The sequence below is a fragment of the Martes martes genome (genome assembly GCF_963455335.1).
Source record: "Martes martes genome assembly, chromosome: 6".
Classification (NCBI taxonomy): Eukaryota; Metazoa; Chordata; class Mammalia; order Carnivora; family Mustelidae; genus Martes; species Martes martes.
Window position 1 is genome coordinate 97,715,197 of NC_137893.1, and position 13,935 is coordinate 97,729,131.

General features: G+C 39.1%; 1 protein-coding gene across 1 annotated transcript in view; it reads left to right on the top strand.

The window, feature by feature from the left end:
• EFHC1 (EF-hand domain containing 1) overlaps positions 1 to 13,935 on the top strand; it is a 58,798-nt gene that overhangs the window by 19,509 nt on the left and 25,354 nt on the right. The window contains exons 5-7 of the mRNA XM_080806863.1: positions 1,448 to 1,640; positions 7,184 to 7,404; positions 11,286 to 11,426. Of these exons, the coding sequence (XP_080662989.1) occupies positions 1,448 to 1,640; positions 7,184 to 7,404; positions 11,286 to 11,426 (555 nt within the window). The remainder of the gene's footprint in view (positions 1 to 1,447; positions 1,641 to 7,183; positions 7,405 to 11,285; positions 11,427 to 13,935) is intronic.

Below are 13,935 nucleotides of genomic sequence, written 5' to 3' on the forward strand. Positions count from 1 at the left end.
CTGATGATTAATAACGTTGAGCATCTTTTCATGTGCCTGTTGGCCATTTGTGTCTTCTTTGATAGAATAACTATTCAGATCCTCTGCCAATTTTTATTTAAGATCAGAATTTGTGGGTTTTTTGTTATTGAGTTGTAGGAGTTCTTTATATATTTTGGATGTTAATCCCTCCCATATCAGATATAGTTTACAAATATCTTCTCCCTCTCAGTAGACTACCTTTTCACTTTGTTGATAATTTTCTTCATTGTATAGAAGCTTTTTAGTTTGATATAGTCTCATTTGTTTCTTTTTGTTTTTGTTTCTTTTTTTTTTAAGATTTTATTTATTTATTTGACAGACAGAGATCACAAGTAGGCAGAGAAGCAGGCGGGGGGGGGAAGCAGACTCCCTGCTGAGCAGAGAGCCCGATGCGGGGCTCGATCCCAGGACCCCAAGATCATGACCTGAGCCAAAGGCAGAGCCTTAACCCACTGAGCCACCCAGGCGCCCCGTTTTTGTTTCTCCCTTGCCTTTGGAGTCACATCTAAAGAAACATGGCTCAGGTCAATGTCAACAAGCTTACTGCCTATGTTTTCTCCTAGGAGTTTCATGGTTTCAGATCTTTAATCTATTTGGAGTTTATTTTTGTGTATGGTGGTCTATGGGAAAGTGGTCTAATTTCATTCTTTTGCATGTAGCTGTCCACAGTTTTCCCTACACCATTTATTGAAGAGACTATCTTTCCCCATTGTATATTCTTGCCTCATTTTTCATAAATTAATTGACCATAGAACTGTGAGTTTGTTTCTGGGCTGTCATTTCTGTTCTGTTGATCTATGTGTCTATTCTTATGCCAGTACCATACTGTTTTGATTACTATAGTGTTGTAGTATAGTTTGAGATCAGGGAACATGATACCTCTGCCTTTGTTCTTTCTCAAGAGTTTTTTTTGGCTATTCAGGGTCTTTTCTGGTTCCATACAAATTTTAGGATTCTTTGCTCTAGTTCTGTGAAAAATACCATTGGAATTTTGATAGGGATTGCATTAAATCTGTAGGTTGCTTTAGTTAGTTTGGACATTCTAACAATATTAATTCTTTTATGGTGAGCACAAAATATCTCTCCATTTATTTGTGTCTTCTTCAGTTTCTTCCATCAGTGTCTTATATTTTCCATTGCTTTTTAAATTCGGCTTCTCTCTCACTGACTAATATTTTGGATGAAAGTGAATTCTGCTTTTTCAGTACAAACTTATAAGCCTGTTATTTAATACTTTCCAGCTGTTGATATCTGGTATATAATTTCAGATGTTTTTGTATCTTTGGTGAATTTTTTTATGAGATTATCTCATAGTTTTTGTAGCTAATCTTTCCATCATTTTCTGGTATATGAATGCCAAAGTACTTAAGTTAATCTCTCCACTTGTAGAATTCTTACTTATGTCACTACTTTGGGTTCATCAAAGGTTCTTCGATTCTATGCAATCTGGGATGATACAGACAGCATGTTTGGTGAATGTCGGACCTACATCATTCATTACTATCTTATGGATGACACAGTGGAAATTCGAGAAGTCCATGAACGAAATGATGGGCGAGATCCTTTCCCACTCCTGATGAACCGCCAGCGCATGCCGAAGGTTTTGGTGGAGAATGCAAGTATGTTTATTCAGTTTATCCTCCATAATTGAGACATCTTCTGGATTTCAAAGGAGTTACTTAATCAGTATGGTCATTCACTTTACTCTTGGGAGGTTCTTGCTGTGTTCTTGTAGGTACTCAAAAAATGACTTTCCCGTAATTCCCCTCATTGCTTGCCCCACAGTCTAGGCTTGCCTCCAAAATGGTCTGGTGGAGATGACTGATACCCAAATCAAGGAAACAACCAAAATAGCTGTGGGAAAGTCATTTAAAGTGAAAAAGAGCAAGGCTTCTGAAGTAAAGCAATTTAATATCAGATTTTTAATGCATTTTAAAACAATCTTGTTTTCATAAAGCTTACCATTTCCTTATGTTCTTTCCTGACTTTGCTTCTCACCTTAATACTTCCTAAACAGGAAGTTTGTATGCAGGATAACTTGAGAATGGAAAAGGCATGTCTGTGACTCATAAAGGTGGGCCCCACTGTGTCAGCCCCTGCTCTCTTTGCTGGTGTAGAATAACTTAGTGACTAGAGAGGGAGAATGCAACAAAGTGCACTTGACACCCACCGCCCATCCGTCTTTCTCTGGGATAAGTACACTTACTTTGGTAATTGACTTAGTGGTTTAATAATTTTCTCTTGCAAAATGTCACCTTGGTCACATATGATGACATCTCTCATGTTTGGACGTCTGACAGAACTCTGTAAATACTTTTGTTGGTTTTCTTTTTTCTCTATTTTTTTGGAGCTAGGAGATAAGAAATTTCAGGTATTATGCAAGAGGTTTGTCTTAGAGGTTATAAACAAGTTGAGGTTAGAGGTTATAAACAAATTGGCAGTCTGAAGGCTAAATTCATTTCGCCTACACATATTGATTTGCCTATATAGTATTTTTCTTAAAAAAATCTGTGTTACTTGACGGCAAAGAAGTAGAGATTTCCATCATCAGGAGACCAGATAAACAAAATATTTTGAAGGTATATCTTGATAAATAGTAGTAGTTACAAGCAATAACTGAATGTAAAGAAAGCAAATTGATGCACTTAAAAGCATAGTGCTGTGTAGGAAAAAAATGAGATGTACAATGCAATAATAATTATGTAAAGTGGAATACAAACAAAACAATATACATAGTATATACATAAAAAGTTGCATGTTAGAATGGTGGTATATGTGGTAGAGGAGAATGAAACTGGGGAAAATAAAAGGTAGTAAAAATAGTCCTCACTTTAAAACTAAGAGAATTAATGGTAAAAATCTCTTTTAGAGAAATGAGAATAATTGCTAACATAGCTCTCATTCTCAGATAGCAGCAACTGGATCTGAGTCCTAGTTCAACATAATCCGGCTGCTGTCGACCGTATTCTTGTACTTGGCCTCCTGTAGAACCCCCTTAGAGTTCTAGGACGCTGAGACTAATTTACTAGTTTAGGCCTTCTGGAATGTTTACAGGAGCCTGAAATTCCTGCCATCTAGTGCTAACAAACGTTAGATTTACAGTAGTTAAGAGAAAGAATGGGAATTTATTCAGGCATGAAAAAAGTATCACTGAAACTGAACCCCTTGAAATCTCGAGTTCTATGTTTGTCTCTGCTGTATCAATGTGGCCTATGTTTAAAATTTTAAATATATAATCATCCTCTTTTATAACTTCCCCAATTTTTTTAAAGTAATCTCTGCACCCAACATGGGGCTTAAACTCACAACCCAAAGATCAAGAGTCTCATACTCTACCAACTGAGCCAGCCAGGCGTCCCTATAACTTCTCAAATTTTAACAAAAATGTCATCAAAGTTATGTCAAGAGGCAGCCTGGTGACATATATAGGGTCCTTTTAAGAGATAGGAAACATATCTTTTTGTGAATGTTATTGTTAGTCATGCACTCACAGGACAGAAAAGGCTAAGCTTCCATCAGCTGAATAATTCCTTTAACTAGAACTGTGATGTTGAAGAAGTAGCATCTAACTGACTCTCAAAGTCATTTATTTAATCCAATGGATGATTTTAATTATATTCAATTAAACAAGAGTTAAATATTGCTAAAGGAACTGTTTCTTATTCTAAGTGCTGTGGAGGATAAAATGAAAGTGTAATTTCCAGACCTAGAATCTCTGTCCTTCAGTCACTTCTAGTGACTGACATGTATTCACTTCACTTCTAGTGAAGGACATGTATTTATATGACTCTAGAGACGAGTCATATAAATACACAAAGCTGTTTAACAATAACACAAGTGTACCAGATCATCTGATTATGTAAGTAGTTATGTCTTGTAGACAGAGCTCAGGAGAAGAGATGTGACCTAGAAAGACTAAGGAAGGCTTTGTGGGAGAGTGGAGATTGGACCCAGATTTAGAGTGGCAGAGAACAACGGGAAAGCGCATGTTAGAAAAGAACAAGAACACGGGTTGGGCATTAGGAACAAGTATGTTATGTTTGGGGACATCCGAGAGATAGTGGCTAGGCACAGTTTGTGTTGGACAGTAAGAGGCAGTTACGGAAGTAACTTTCAGAAGTTCTCTTTGCCAGGGCCTTCATTTAAGTAGTTAAGATGAATAAAAATTTTATTTTTATAATGGATGGAGCTGAAGTTTCAGGAATTATAAAACTTCTTTCTCTGTTAAACATAATTGCAGTTTACCAATATGTGGTAAGTATTGCCCAAAAAAGGTCACCAGATGCCTTCTACTCAGCTGTTGAACCTAAGGTTCTAGGTTCTTAAAGTCTGTTAATTATCCTTCAGACTGGCTTTCCTCCTTTGACCTTGCCTTTCCCTTGCTAAATACAAATGTTAAACAACATCAAAATTGTATACTCTAAATATATAAACTTGTTGTAGTTGATTATACCTCAATAATGTTGTAAAGATATAAATCCATACTTAAACATGTTATAGTCAAACTTAAGAACACCAAATTCAAAAAGATCATAAAAGCAGCCCCAAAGAACAAGGTTACCCATACAGAACAGCAGCTACAATAACAACAGTTGCCAGGAGACAGCGTAATAGTATCTTCAAAGTGCTGAGAAGAATATAGAATTTAATACCTAGAGAAACTGTCTTTGAAGAAGAAAGTAAAATACATTTCCAGGCAAGCAAAACAGATTTTACTAACAAAACACCCTTACTAGGAAAATTCTAGAGTGTACTTTTAGTAGAAAGAAAATTATTTCAGAAGTAAGGTCTGAGATAGTGATAAAAGAAATGATAAAAAAAAAGAAAATAATGGCAAAGTGTGGGTACATCTAAATAAACCTTGACTATACAAACTAAAAAAACAATGTTGAATTTGTGGGAGGTAAAAAGTATCAAGATAGAATTAAAATATAGTATAACAATGACTTAAGAGGAAGTGATAAGATTAAAAACAACAAATTTTGGAAAATATTTTTGAGAACATACTTAAGATACAGAGACATAAAAAGGTTAAAAAAGATGTACAAGCAAATAGCAAAAGAAATGGATAAGGCTATATTACTAAAATACCAATAGACATTGTGTCAGAAAGCATTGCTAGAGATAAAGAAGATCATTACATATTGCAAGAATTGTATTTACCAGGAAAATGTACTAATTCTAAACGTGAATGCAGTTAGTAACATGGCTTCAAAACATAAAGGTAAAAATTTATAGCATTATTATGCAAAGAAAATAGATAAATTCATCAAAATAGTGGGAGTCATTAAAACATTTCTTCTTAAATTGTTAGATCAAAAAGATAAGTCAATAAGCTCATATATATATATAGGATTTAAATAATAGTATTGTCAGTATTGAATGAATATGTATATGCATCAACACTGGGAGAATTCCCAGAATTCTTTCCTATTTTTCCATCTTAGCAATTGTCAGTTAGGAGAGTAGTGACCTATCTCTCAAGACCCCCATAACTGGAGTTCTGGGGTCAGCTTTGTGGTTACAGCTATGCAGTATGGTACTTCAACAGAATTGACTATCTTATAGTTTCTATGGTGGTGATGCTGAAGGGGATCATTCTGAAATAAGTCAATCCTCAGTTCTCATAAAACAGTATTCTACCCCCCCACAAAATGCAAGGTTGATTTTACATTTGAAAATCTGTTGCGTGTCCAGATAACAGTTAGGCATGATCATCTCACTGACCCTGCTTCCAGCCAGAGGACTAGGTCAGACTGTCCTTTTTTTTTTTTTTTTAAGATTTTATTTATTTATTTGACAGACAGAGATCACAAGTAGGCAGAGAAGCAGGCAGAAAGAGAGGAAGGGAAGCAGGCTCCCCGCTGAGCAGAGAAACCGAAGCGGGGCTCGATCCCAGGACCCTGGGATCATGACTTGAGCGGAAAGCAGAGGCTTTAAACCACTGAGCCACCCAGGCGCCCCTCAGACTGTCCTTCTAGCAGTGATCACAATTGAAATGAAACTATTATTTGTGTAATTGTTTAGTATCCGTTGTCCCAAATAGACCGTTTTCTCCATCAAGGCAGAAATTCCACCTATACTGTTAACTGTTATAATCTCAGTGTTTTTTTTTTTTAATTAAATTTTTTATTTATTTTCAGCGTAACAGTATTCATTGTTTTTTCACCACACCCAGTGCTCCATGCAATCTGTGCCCTCCCTAATACCCACCACCTGGTTCCCCCACCCTCCCACCCCGCCCCTTCAAAACCCTCAGGTTGTTTTTCAGAGTCCATAGTCTCTCATGGTTCACCTCCCCTTCCAATTTCCCTCAACTCCCTTCTCCTCTCCATCTACCCTTGTCCTCTATATTATTTGTTATGCTCCACCAATAAGTGAAACCATATGATACTTGACTTTCTCTGTTTGACTTATTTCACTCAGCATAATCTCTTCCAGTCCTGTCCATGTTGCTACAAAAGTTGGGTATTCGTCCTTTCTGATGGAGGCATAATACTCCATAGTGTATATGGACCACATCTTCCTTATCCATTCATCCGTTGAAGGGCATCTTGGTTCTTTCCACAGTTTGGGGACTGTGGCCATTGCTGCTATAAACATTGGGGTACCGATGGCCCTTCTTTTCACTACATCTGTATCTTTGGGATAAATACCCAGCAGTGCAATTGCAGGGTCATAGGGAAGCTCTATTTTTAATTTCCTGAGGAATCTCCACACTGCTCTCCAAAGTGGCTGCACCATAATCTCAGTGTTTAACAGTGAACCTGGTACATGATATATGTGATCATTGAGAATACGTTGGGTGAAAGAATAAATGGGTAGAAGGTTGAACTGAATGACTTGGATCCCTCCATTGATCTCATACTCTATAGAAGGACATTTATTCTTTCCTCCTGTAATGATTTCCCCAAGCATGAAGTTTTGCTAAGATTAGTGATCTGTACTGGTAGTTCAGGCTGAATATGGGAGAGAGACTTCACAAAAACCATCTGAGTATTGTTTCTGTGTCCATTCAGCCAATGGGAGAGTAGAGAAGACACTTGATTATAGACAGAGACCGTACGCCCTCAAATTCTCAAGAGTGCCCGGGAGCTGTATGCCAGTCTTCCTTCCCATCCTCATTCCTTTTCTTTCTTCTCTCCCTGTTACCTTCTGTCAGAGAACTTCCCTCAGTGTGTGTTGGAGATCTCTGATCAAGAGGTGTTGGAATGGTATACTGCCAAAGACTTCATCGTGGGGAAACCACTCACTATCCTCGGGAGAACCTTCTTCATCTATGATTGTGATCCTTTCACTCGACAATATTACAAAGAAAAGTTTGGAATCTCTGATTTACCACGTATTGATGTGAGCAAGAAGGAGCCACCGCCCGTGAAACCGGTAATGGAACACTACCGAGTGCAGTGTGAGAATTAATCTTTTGATACAGAGGTTTAAGAAAAAGAATGAAAATAGAGTCATGTGAAAACCCAATAAAAAAATGGACAAAGCATAGGATACAGATCACTTCACAGAAGAATACAGATGGCTAATGAACATATGAAAAGACCCTCCTCCATGCTCAGTGCAGTCTGGCTTCAGATTCTTTCTCCCTCTCCTTCTGCCCCTCCCACTCATGCTCTCTCTTTCTCTCTCAAAAATGAATAAATAAATCTTTAAAAATAAGAAAAGACCCTCAACTGATAATCAAAGAAAATAGAAAATAATGAGGTCTTGGATCTATTCGATTTAAAAAGACTCACGATATCCAGTGTTTGCCCTGATGTGACAAAGTGGACATTTTCTTCTTTTTTTTTTAAAGATAGATTTATTTATTTATTTATTTATTTATTTATTTATGTGACAGAAAGAGACACAGCGAGAGAGGGAACACAAGCAGGGAGAGTGGAAGAGGGAGAAGCAGGCTTTCTGCCAAGCAGAGAGCCCAATTTGGGGCTCGATGCCAGGACCCTGGGATCATGACCTGAGCCAAAGGCAGACACTTAACGACTGAGCCACCCAGGTGCCCCTCTTTTTTTTTTTTTTTAAATAATCCCTACACCCACTGTCAGTCTCAAACCTACAACCTTGAGACCAAGAGCCACATGCTCTACTGACTGAGCCAGCCAGATACCCCGAACTGGTCATTTTCAGATTCTTTTAATAGGAGAGCCAATAGGAAAAACCTTTTTGGAGGGCAATGTCATCATTTTAATTTTTTCAAAATAAGATATTACCTATTCCTTGATCTAGAAAATCTGGTTTGGGGACCATAAAACGGTATGTGTAAGGATGTGTATTTTAGCATCACTTATAATAAAGTGTGAGGAGATGGTCAGAATAAACTCTAGTACAGTGAGAAGACTGTGAGACTATAAGGCTGGTTAAACAGAAAAAGAGGTAGTCAGTCTCTGCAACGTGGAAAACTATCCATAACATTTGTGAGTGAAAGTGTTTATGTGCTATGGCCCTGTTTGTGTAAATTTTTGCATACAGTATCTGCTTACACTGGCCAAAGGGTGGACCCGGAGAGCTATCCCGCCACACTGTTCTCAGTGGGGTGTTCCACATGTGAGAATGGGGAGGTGGGAGGAGGAGTGTGAGACGACAAAGGACCTTTCTTTTTATACTTTGTGTGCTTTTAATTTCTCTTCTTATACCAAACCTTGTATTACTTTTATAATTTTAAAATTTTGATTAAAAAAGACATCTCTTAAAATTCCAGACTGCTAGGGCGTTTCACTGTTCCCTGCCTATTTATTAGACCCTTTTACTTAAAAACTAATGGGGAGCAAACAGAAGCTGATTAATGAAGATGTTGGAAAATGGCTTTCTTTCATTGCCACATAGCTTTCCTTAGAATTATACTGAACCTGGAAATCTGGTTATGTGTACCACAGAGTCCACTCTGATCTAAGAGTAAGGTCATGGTGCTTCTCAGTGCACCCACACAGTAATTGGAGAGACTTGAGCCTTCGGAGGGATTCAGCCACGTATTTTAGAAATTCAAAGAAGAATTGCATGTGGAGGCGCCAGGGTGGCTCACTCGGTTGAGCGACTGACTCTTGATTTCAGCTTAAGTCATGATTTCAGGGTCATGGGATGGAGCCCCACGCAGGGCTCTGCACTGAGCGTGAGTCTGCTTGAGATTCTCTCTCCCACCCCCCCTGCCCACACTTGCATGTTCTTTCTCTCTCTCTCCAAAAAAACAAAACAAAACACCAAAACAAAACAAAAAAAATCGCATGTGTTAAAGGTGACACATTATCCAGCAAATTCAAGAAGTATGTGATGTGTTAAGACAGCACCGAATCACAGCCTGCAAGCGCCGGCGCCTGTCCCTCACCTTTGGGTCTGGAGCAATGCATCCAGTCTCTTTGGTCTGTGGCCTGTGTATGAAATTGGGTATTAATACCTGCAGCCTGTCTTTCATATATTACCCCTCTATGTGTAAAATAAGATCATGGCCCTTTCTTCTCACAAGAAAGATGTGAACGGAAGGATGGAATTACATAATTCCTCCAGCGCAAAAAGAATTTGAGAGAAAGGTGCTCAGAGGCTTCCCTCCCTATTTCAAAATTCTTCAGCCTCTACTGCTGAGCCCCAGTCGGGCTCGTAGTGTGTTGCTACAGAAGCAGAAGTTTGGATCCCACCACTGTGTACTCCTGCCTGGCCTCTAGAGTAACTCAGATGCTCAGGGTGTGGCGTCTCACCCAGGATCCCTCTGTCCATGGCAACTTGTATGTGCATTGAGTCGTGGGTTCACATCTAGAGCGAGTTAGGTTGTTGTGCATCTGCTGGAGACACCAGTCATCTTTCCGCCATGATGGTCACATTACGGCCCAGGAGGTGGGCGAAGAGGCAGTGTTCCAGGCACTACGCCTTGGGTGAGTGGAGTAGTCACAGGCTTTTGAGAGAGTACCAGTCACAAATGGACCGTATAGACTAATTTGTCAACGTGCTTCAATACAACATATGAAAAGATTTGGGGAAGGTATCCATATGTGAAAAGTGTGGGATAAGCCGACTTTGCTGAGAACGCCTAGCAAAAAGGAGTCAAAGGGAAAGAACTCTTCTGCAGTCCACATCGAGGAGAGGAAAACGGCTGCTGAGCTTAAGTTTTTAGACCAAGAAATCCTACCAGATTAGAGTGATGCTTTCAGCTCTTCCTGAGGCCTGAATGAAAAATAAAAGTTCATCCTGTACTTTCACACTAACTCACCGAATAACCGTCATAGCAGAAGTTTGGTTTCTTAAGTTTGCTCCTTTGCTAGGAGAGTCCTAAGTGGACAAGGAGTCTGAGTTCTCAGTGAAGAATGGCTGTCATCCCTGTTTTGTGCGGCTAACGTCAAGAAATAAAAATACTAGAAATATGGAGATAAATAGGGAAATAGTAGCACAAACCAAGTCCTGCCCTCCTCCATGCACGCACGCATGCACGCAACACACACACACCCTAGAGCAAAGAAGTCACAGACACCTGGGCTTGTCCACAGTAGGATGACCACAAGGGTCAGGATTGGGACCAGTAGTAGGGCCAGGTCCTGCTTTGGCGGTAAGGGGTCAGTGGATATCAGCAACTCACAAGTCCCCCCTTAACCATAGTTTTGCTTTCCATGGTTTCAGTTACCCATGGGCAACCGTGGTCTGGAAGCAGGTGAGCCTCCTCCTGATGTATCATCAGAAGGCCAACAGTAGCCTCACACTATGTCACAACACTATGTCATTCACCTCATTTCATCTCATCACGTAGGCATTTTGTCATCTTATGTCATCACAAGAAGGGGGAGTGCTGTACAGTAAGATATTTTGAGAGAGAGACCACATTCATGTAACTTTTATTACAGTATGTTATAATTGTTCTATTTTATTAGTTATCATTGTTAATCTCTTACCAGGTCTAATTTATAAGTTGAATTTTATCAAAAGTATGTCTGGGAAAGAGCATAGTAAATATAGGGTTCAGTCATCCACTGGGGGTCTTGGACCTTTTGCCCTCTGGGTAAGGGGGACTGCTGAACTTTCTGTCTCACCCTGAGGGTTACTCTAGCATCCTCAGTCACTCCTACGAGCAGGGATCATGGTGTAAAGTTTACATATAAAAAGGAATGGAAGATGCAGTGTTTTATTTTCTGACTACAGTACATTTGCATATATAGAAATTGCTTTTGAATAAGTGTCTTCTAGATTTCTAAAAAAGAAACTTAGTTACCTTTAGAGTAATTTTAACACAAATTTTTCCTTTAATAGAATTTAATACTTTACTTCTTGTATTTCTCCAGGAGCTACCTCCCTATAACGGTTATGGACTCATTGAAGACTCTGCTCAGAATTGCTTTGCTCTCATTCCAAAGGCTCCGAAAAAAGATGTTATTAAAATGCTGATGAACGATAACAAGGTGCTTCGTTATTTGGCTGCACTGGTGAGGATGACTTCCATGTAGTAAGATTCTGTTCTGTCTCAGCACTGTGCCCAGTTGTCCTTTCCGTCTGGAAATCTGTAGAGTAACAGGTGTCAGAGTTGTGTGTTATTTAAACAGCCAGGAGACCCAGTCCCCAGCCTTCGGGCAGGTTAGAGAGTATTAGTGGTAGTGCCCTGATCCAAGACCTAGGTCTAGTCCTAGCTCCTGTAAACCTCATTCTTAGACCAGTAATCTCTCCCTACTACCCTCAAATTTTTACTGACCTTCTTGCCTTTTTTATTAAGTAATTATGAAAGCCTGACAGAGTCAAATTATTTGTGTACTTGTGTGCAATCGAGTGTACTGTGATTTCCTTGAGGGTAGGGCCCATATCTTACTACTTTTTATTATTACTTGTGATATCTAGCTTGATATATTTTATATTTCTTAAATGTAATGGAATTCCACCAATTTAATAGATACTGCCTTTGAGAGGTCATATGGCTAGTGGATTAAGAGCATGGGTTTGGAAACAGACATAAATTTAAATCCTGAATATTCTACTCATTGGCTGAGTTACCCGAGGAGAATTACTGATAGGAATTTGAAGGGTAATATCTTTAAAAATGGAAAATATACAAAAATAGGAATATCAGCATTTTATTTAGAAACACGGATATAAATAGAAATTGAAATAAGTTACTTCTGGGAATAGGAATTGGAAGTGTAGGAGATGGGCCAAGTGATTTTTCAAACTGTGTGCATATATTTGGAAAAATAAATATTAAATCAAGACATAGTTGACTACTATATTTTAGGAATATCTTAAACAAAGCTTTAAATAAAAAGGGAGTTCTAGCAAACTCTAGGCCAACTAGTGTACTCCATACCATAAAAATTCTGATTAATGAATATTTTTACATTATTAACAAATTCTCTCAGTTGGGAGGACTTTCTAGGTTCTGTCAGCATTCTGTTTCTTGACCTGGGCGGTGGTTCCACGAGTGTTCACTTAATGAAAATTCTTTGAACTGTACATTTTGGTTTTTTGCAGTTTTCCTTTATGTGTGTTATAGTTCACAGTAAAAAGTATATATATATAGAATAAAATATGCTAAGCCCAGACAGGGGGTTGGGGCCTAGGTGAAAATATGGCTAGTGACAAATCTGGGCCTCAGGGTGGAGTGCCAGTGGAGGGATTGGGGGAAGCTCGAGAAGAATGTAAGAACGTGACTTGAACAGTGGTCTCCACAGCAGCAGGCTTGGCCTCCCAAGAAGCCTGCAGATAGCTTATACTCCATGGATGCTGTGAAGAAAATATTCCAGCCTCTGGTTATAATTTATCAGGAATGCACCTATTTTATAGTTCCTGATATTTTTATATGGACTTTGTAGGGCATAGAACATGTGTATGTAGAAGAATAGATGTTGAATTATTCATCATTCACTTAAATATTACAGAACGACTTTGGGCTTGGCATAGTTCTGGGCATTGAGGGTACAGTGGAAAACAAGACAGACCAATCTCTGGCCTTGCAGAGCTTACATTCCAGTTGAGGATATTCGGGTCGAGTAAACACATCATCAAAGAATAAGCGGTAAACATGCTGTACAAAGTAAAGCAGGAGATAGAGTGGTGGTGAGGGGCTCACTTAATGGGAAAATAAGGCAAATGGAGGCGAGAGGGCACACAACTGAGTGGAGACCAGAATGAAGGACTGAGGGGGCCAGTCAGCTGCATGTCTGCGGGAACTGCGATTCATGCAGGGGTGGTGCACAGGGAATGGAGGGCAGAGACAGGAAGGAAGATGGGATTAGGCACCCACTCACAGCTTTGCAGCCGGTTGCCTAACAGGGCCAGCGGGCTAGAGCAGTGGGAGTAGTCACCCATGGTGCAGGTAACAAGGAGTGTAGGTAACAGGTCTGCAGACGATTTAAAGATAAACCCCAAAGTTGATCTGATTCTTACTCTCATTGTGTGCCTGTAATTCTAAATATCGGCAACACAATACCCATCCTCAAAGAGACCATGCCTCCGAATGGTAGAATTTCAGTTACTAAATGTGGAGGAGAGGAAGGCGATAACAAATTACTGTTAAGTACCCTCCACAGCAATAATTGTTGCAGAGAAGATCCATCAGTGGACGCTAAAAGTACTGGAAAACATTTGAGGAGAAACAGGATTTTCATCATTTCAACGTGTGTTTCTTAAGATATTTATCAACTACAAAGGGGAAGGTGGTAATTTTAAAAGGGAGAAACCCAGAATTTATCTTCTACCCACATGACCAAGGTCAACATCACCAATGAGATCCATCAATATCATGAACTCCTTGGTGTACTTTGAGAACAACAAGAAATTTTTTTTCTGTGGTATTTTTGCCAAAGATGTAAAAATGAGATGCACAAGGGACATTCAACATTATTCTTCAAAAGTGTCAAGGTCATGAAAGGACAGGGACAGAATGAGGAACTGTCACAGATTAGAGGAGATCAAAGAGAAAGAACAACTTAACACAATGTGAGATCC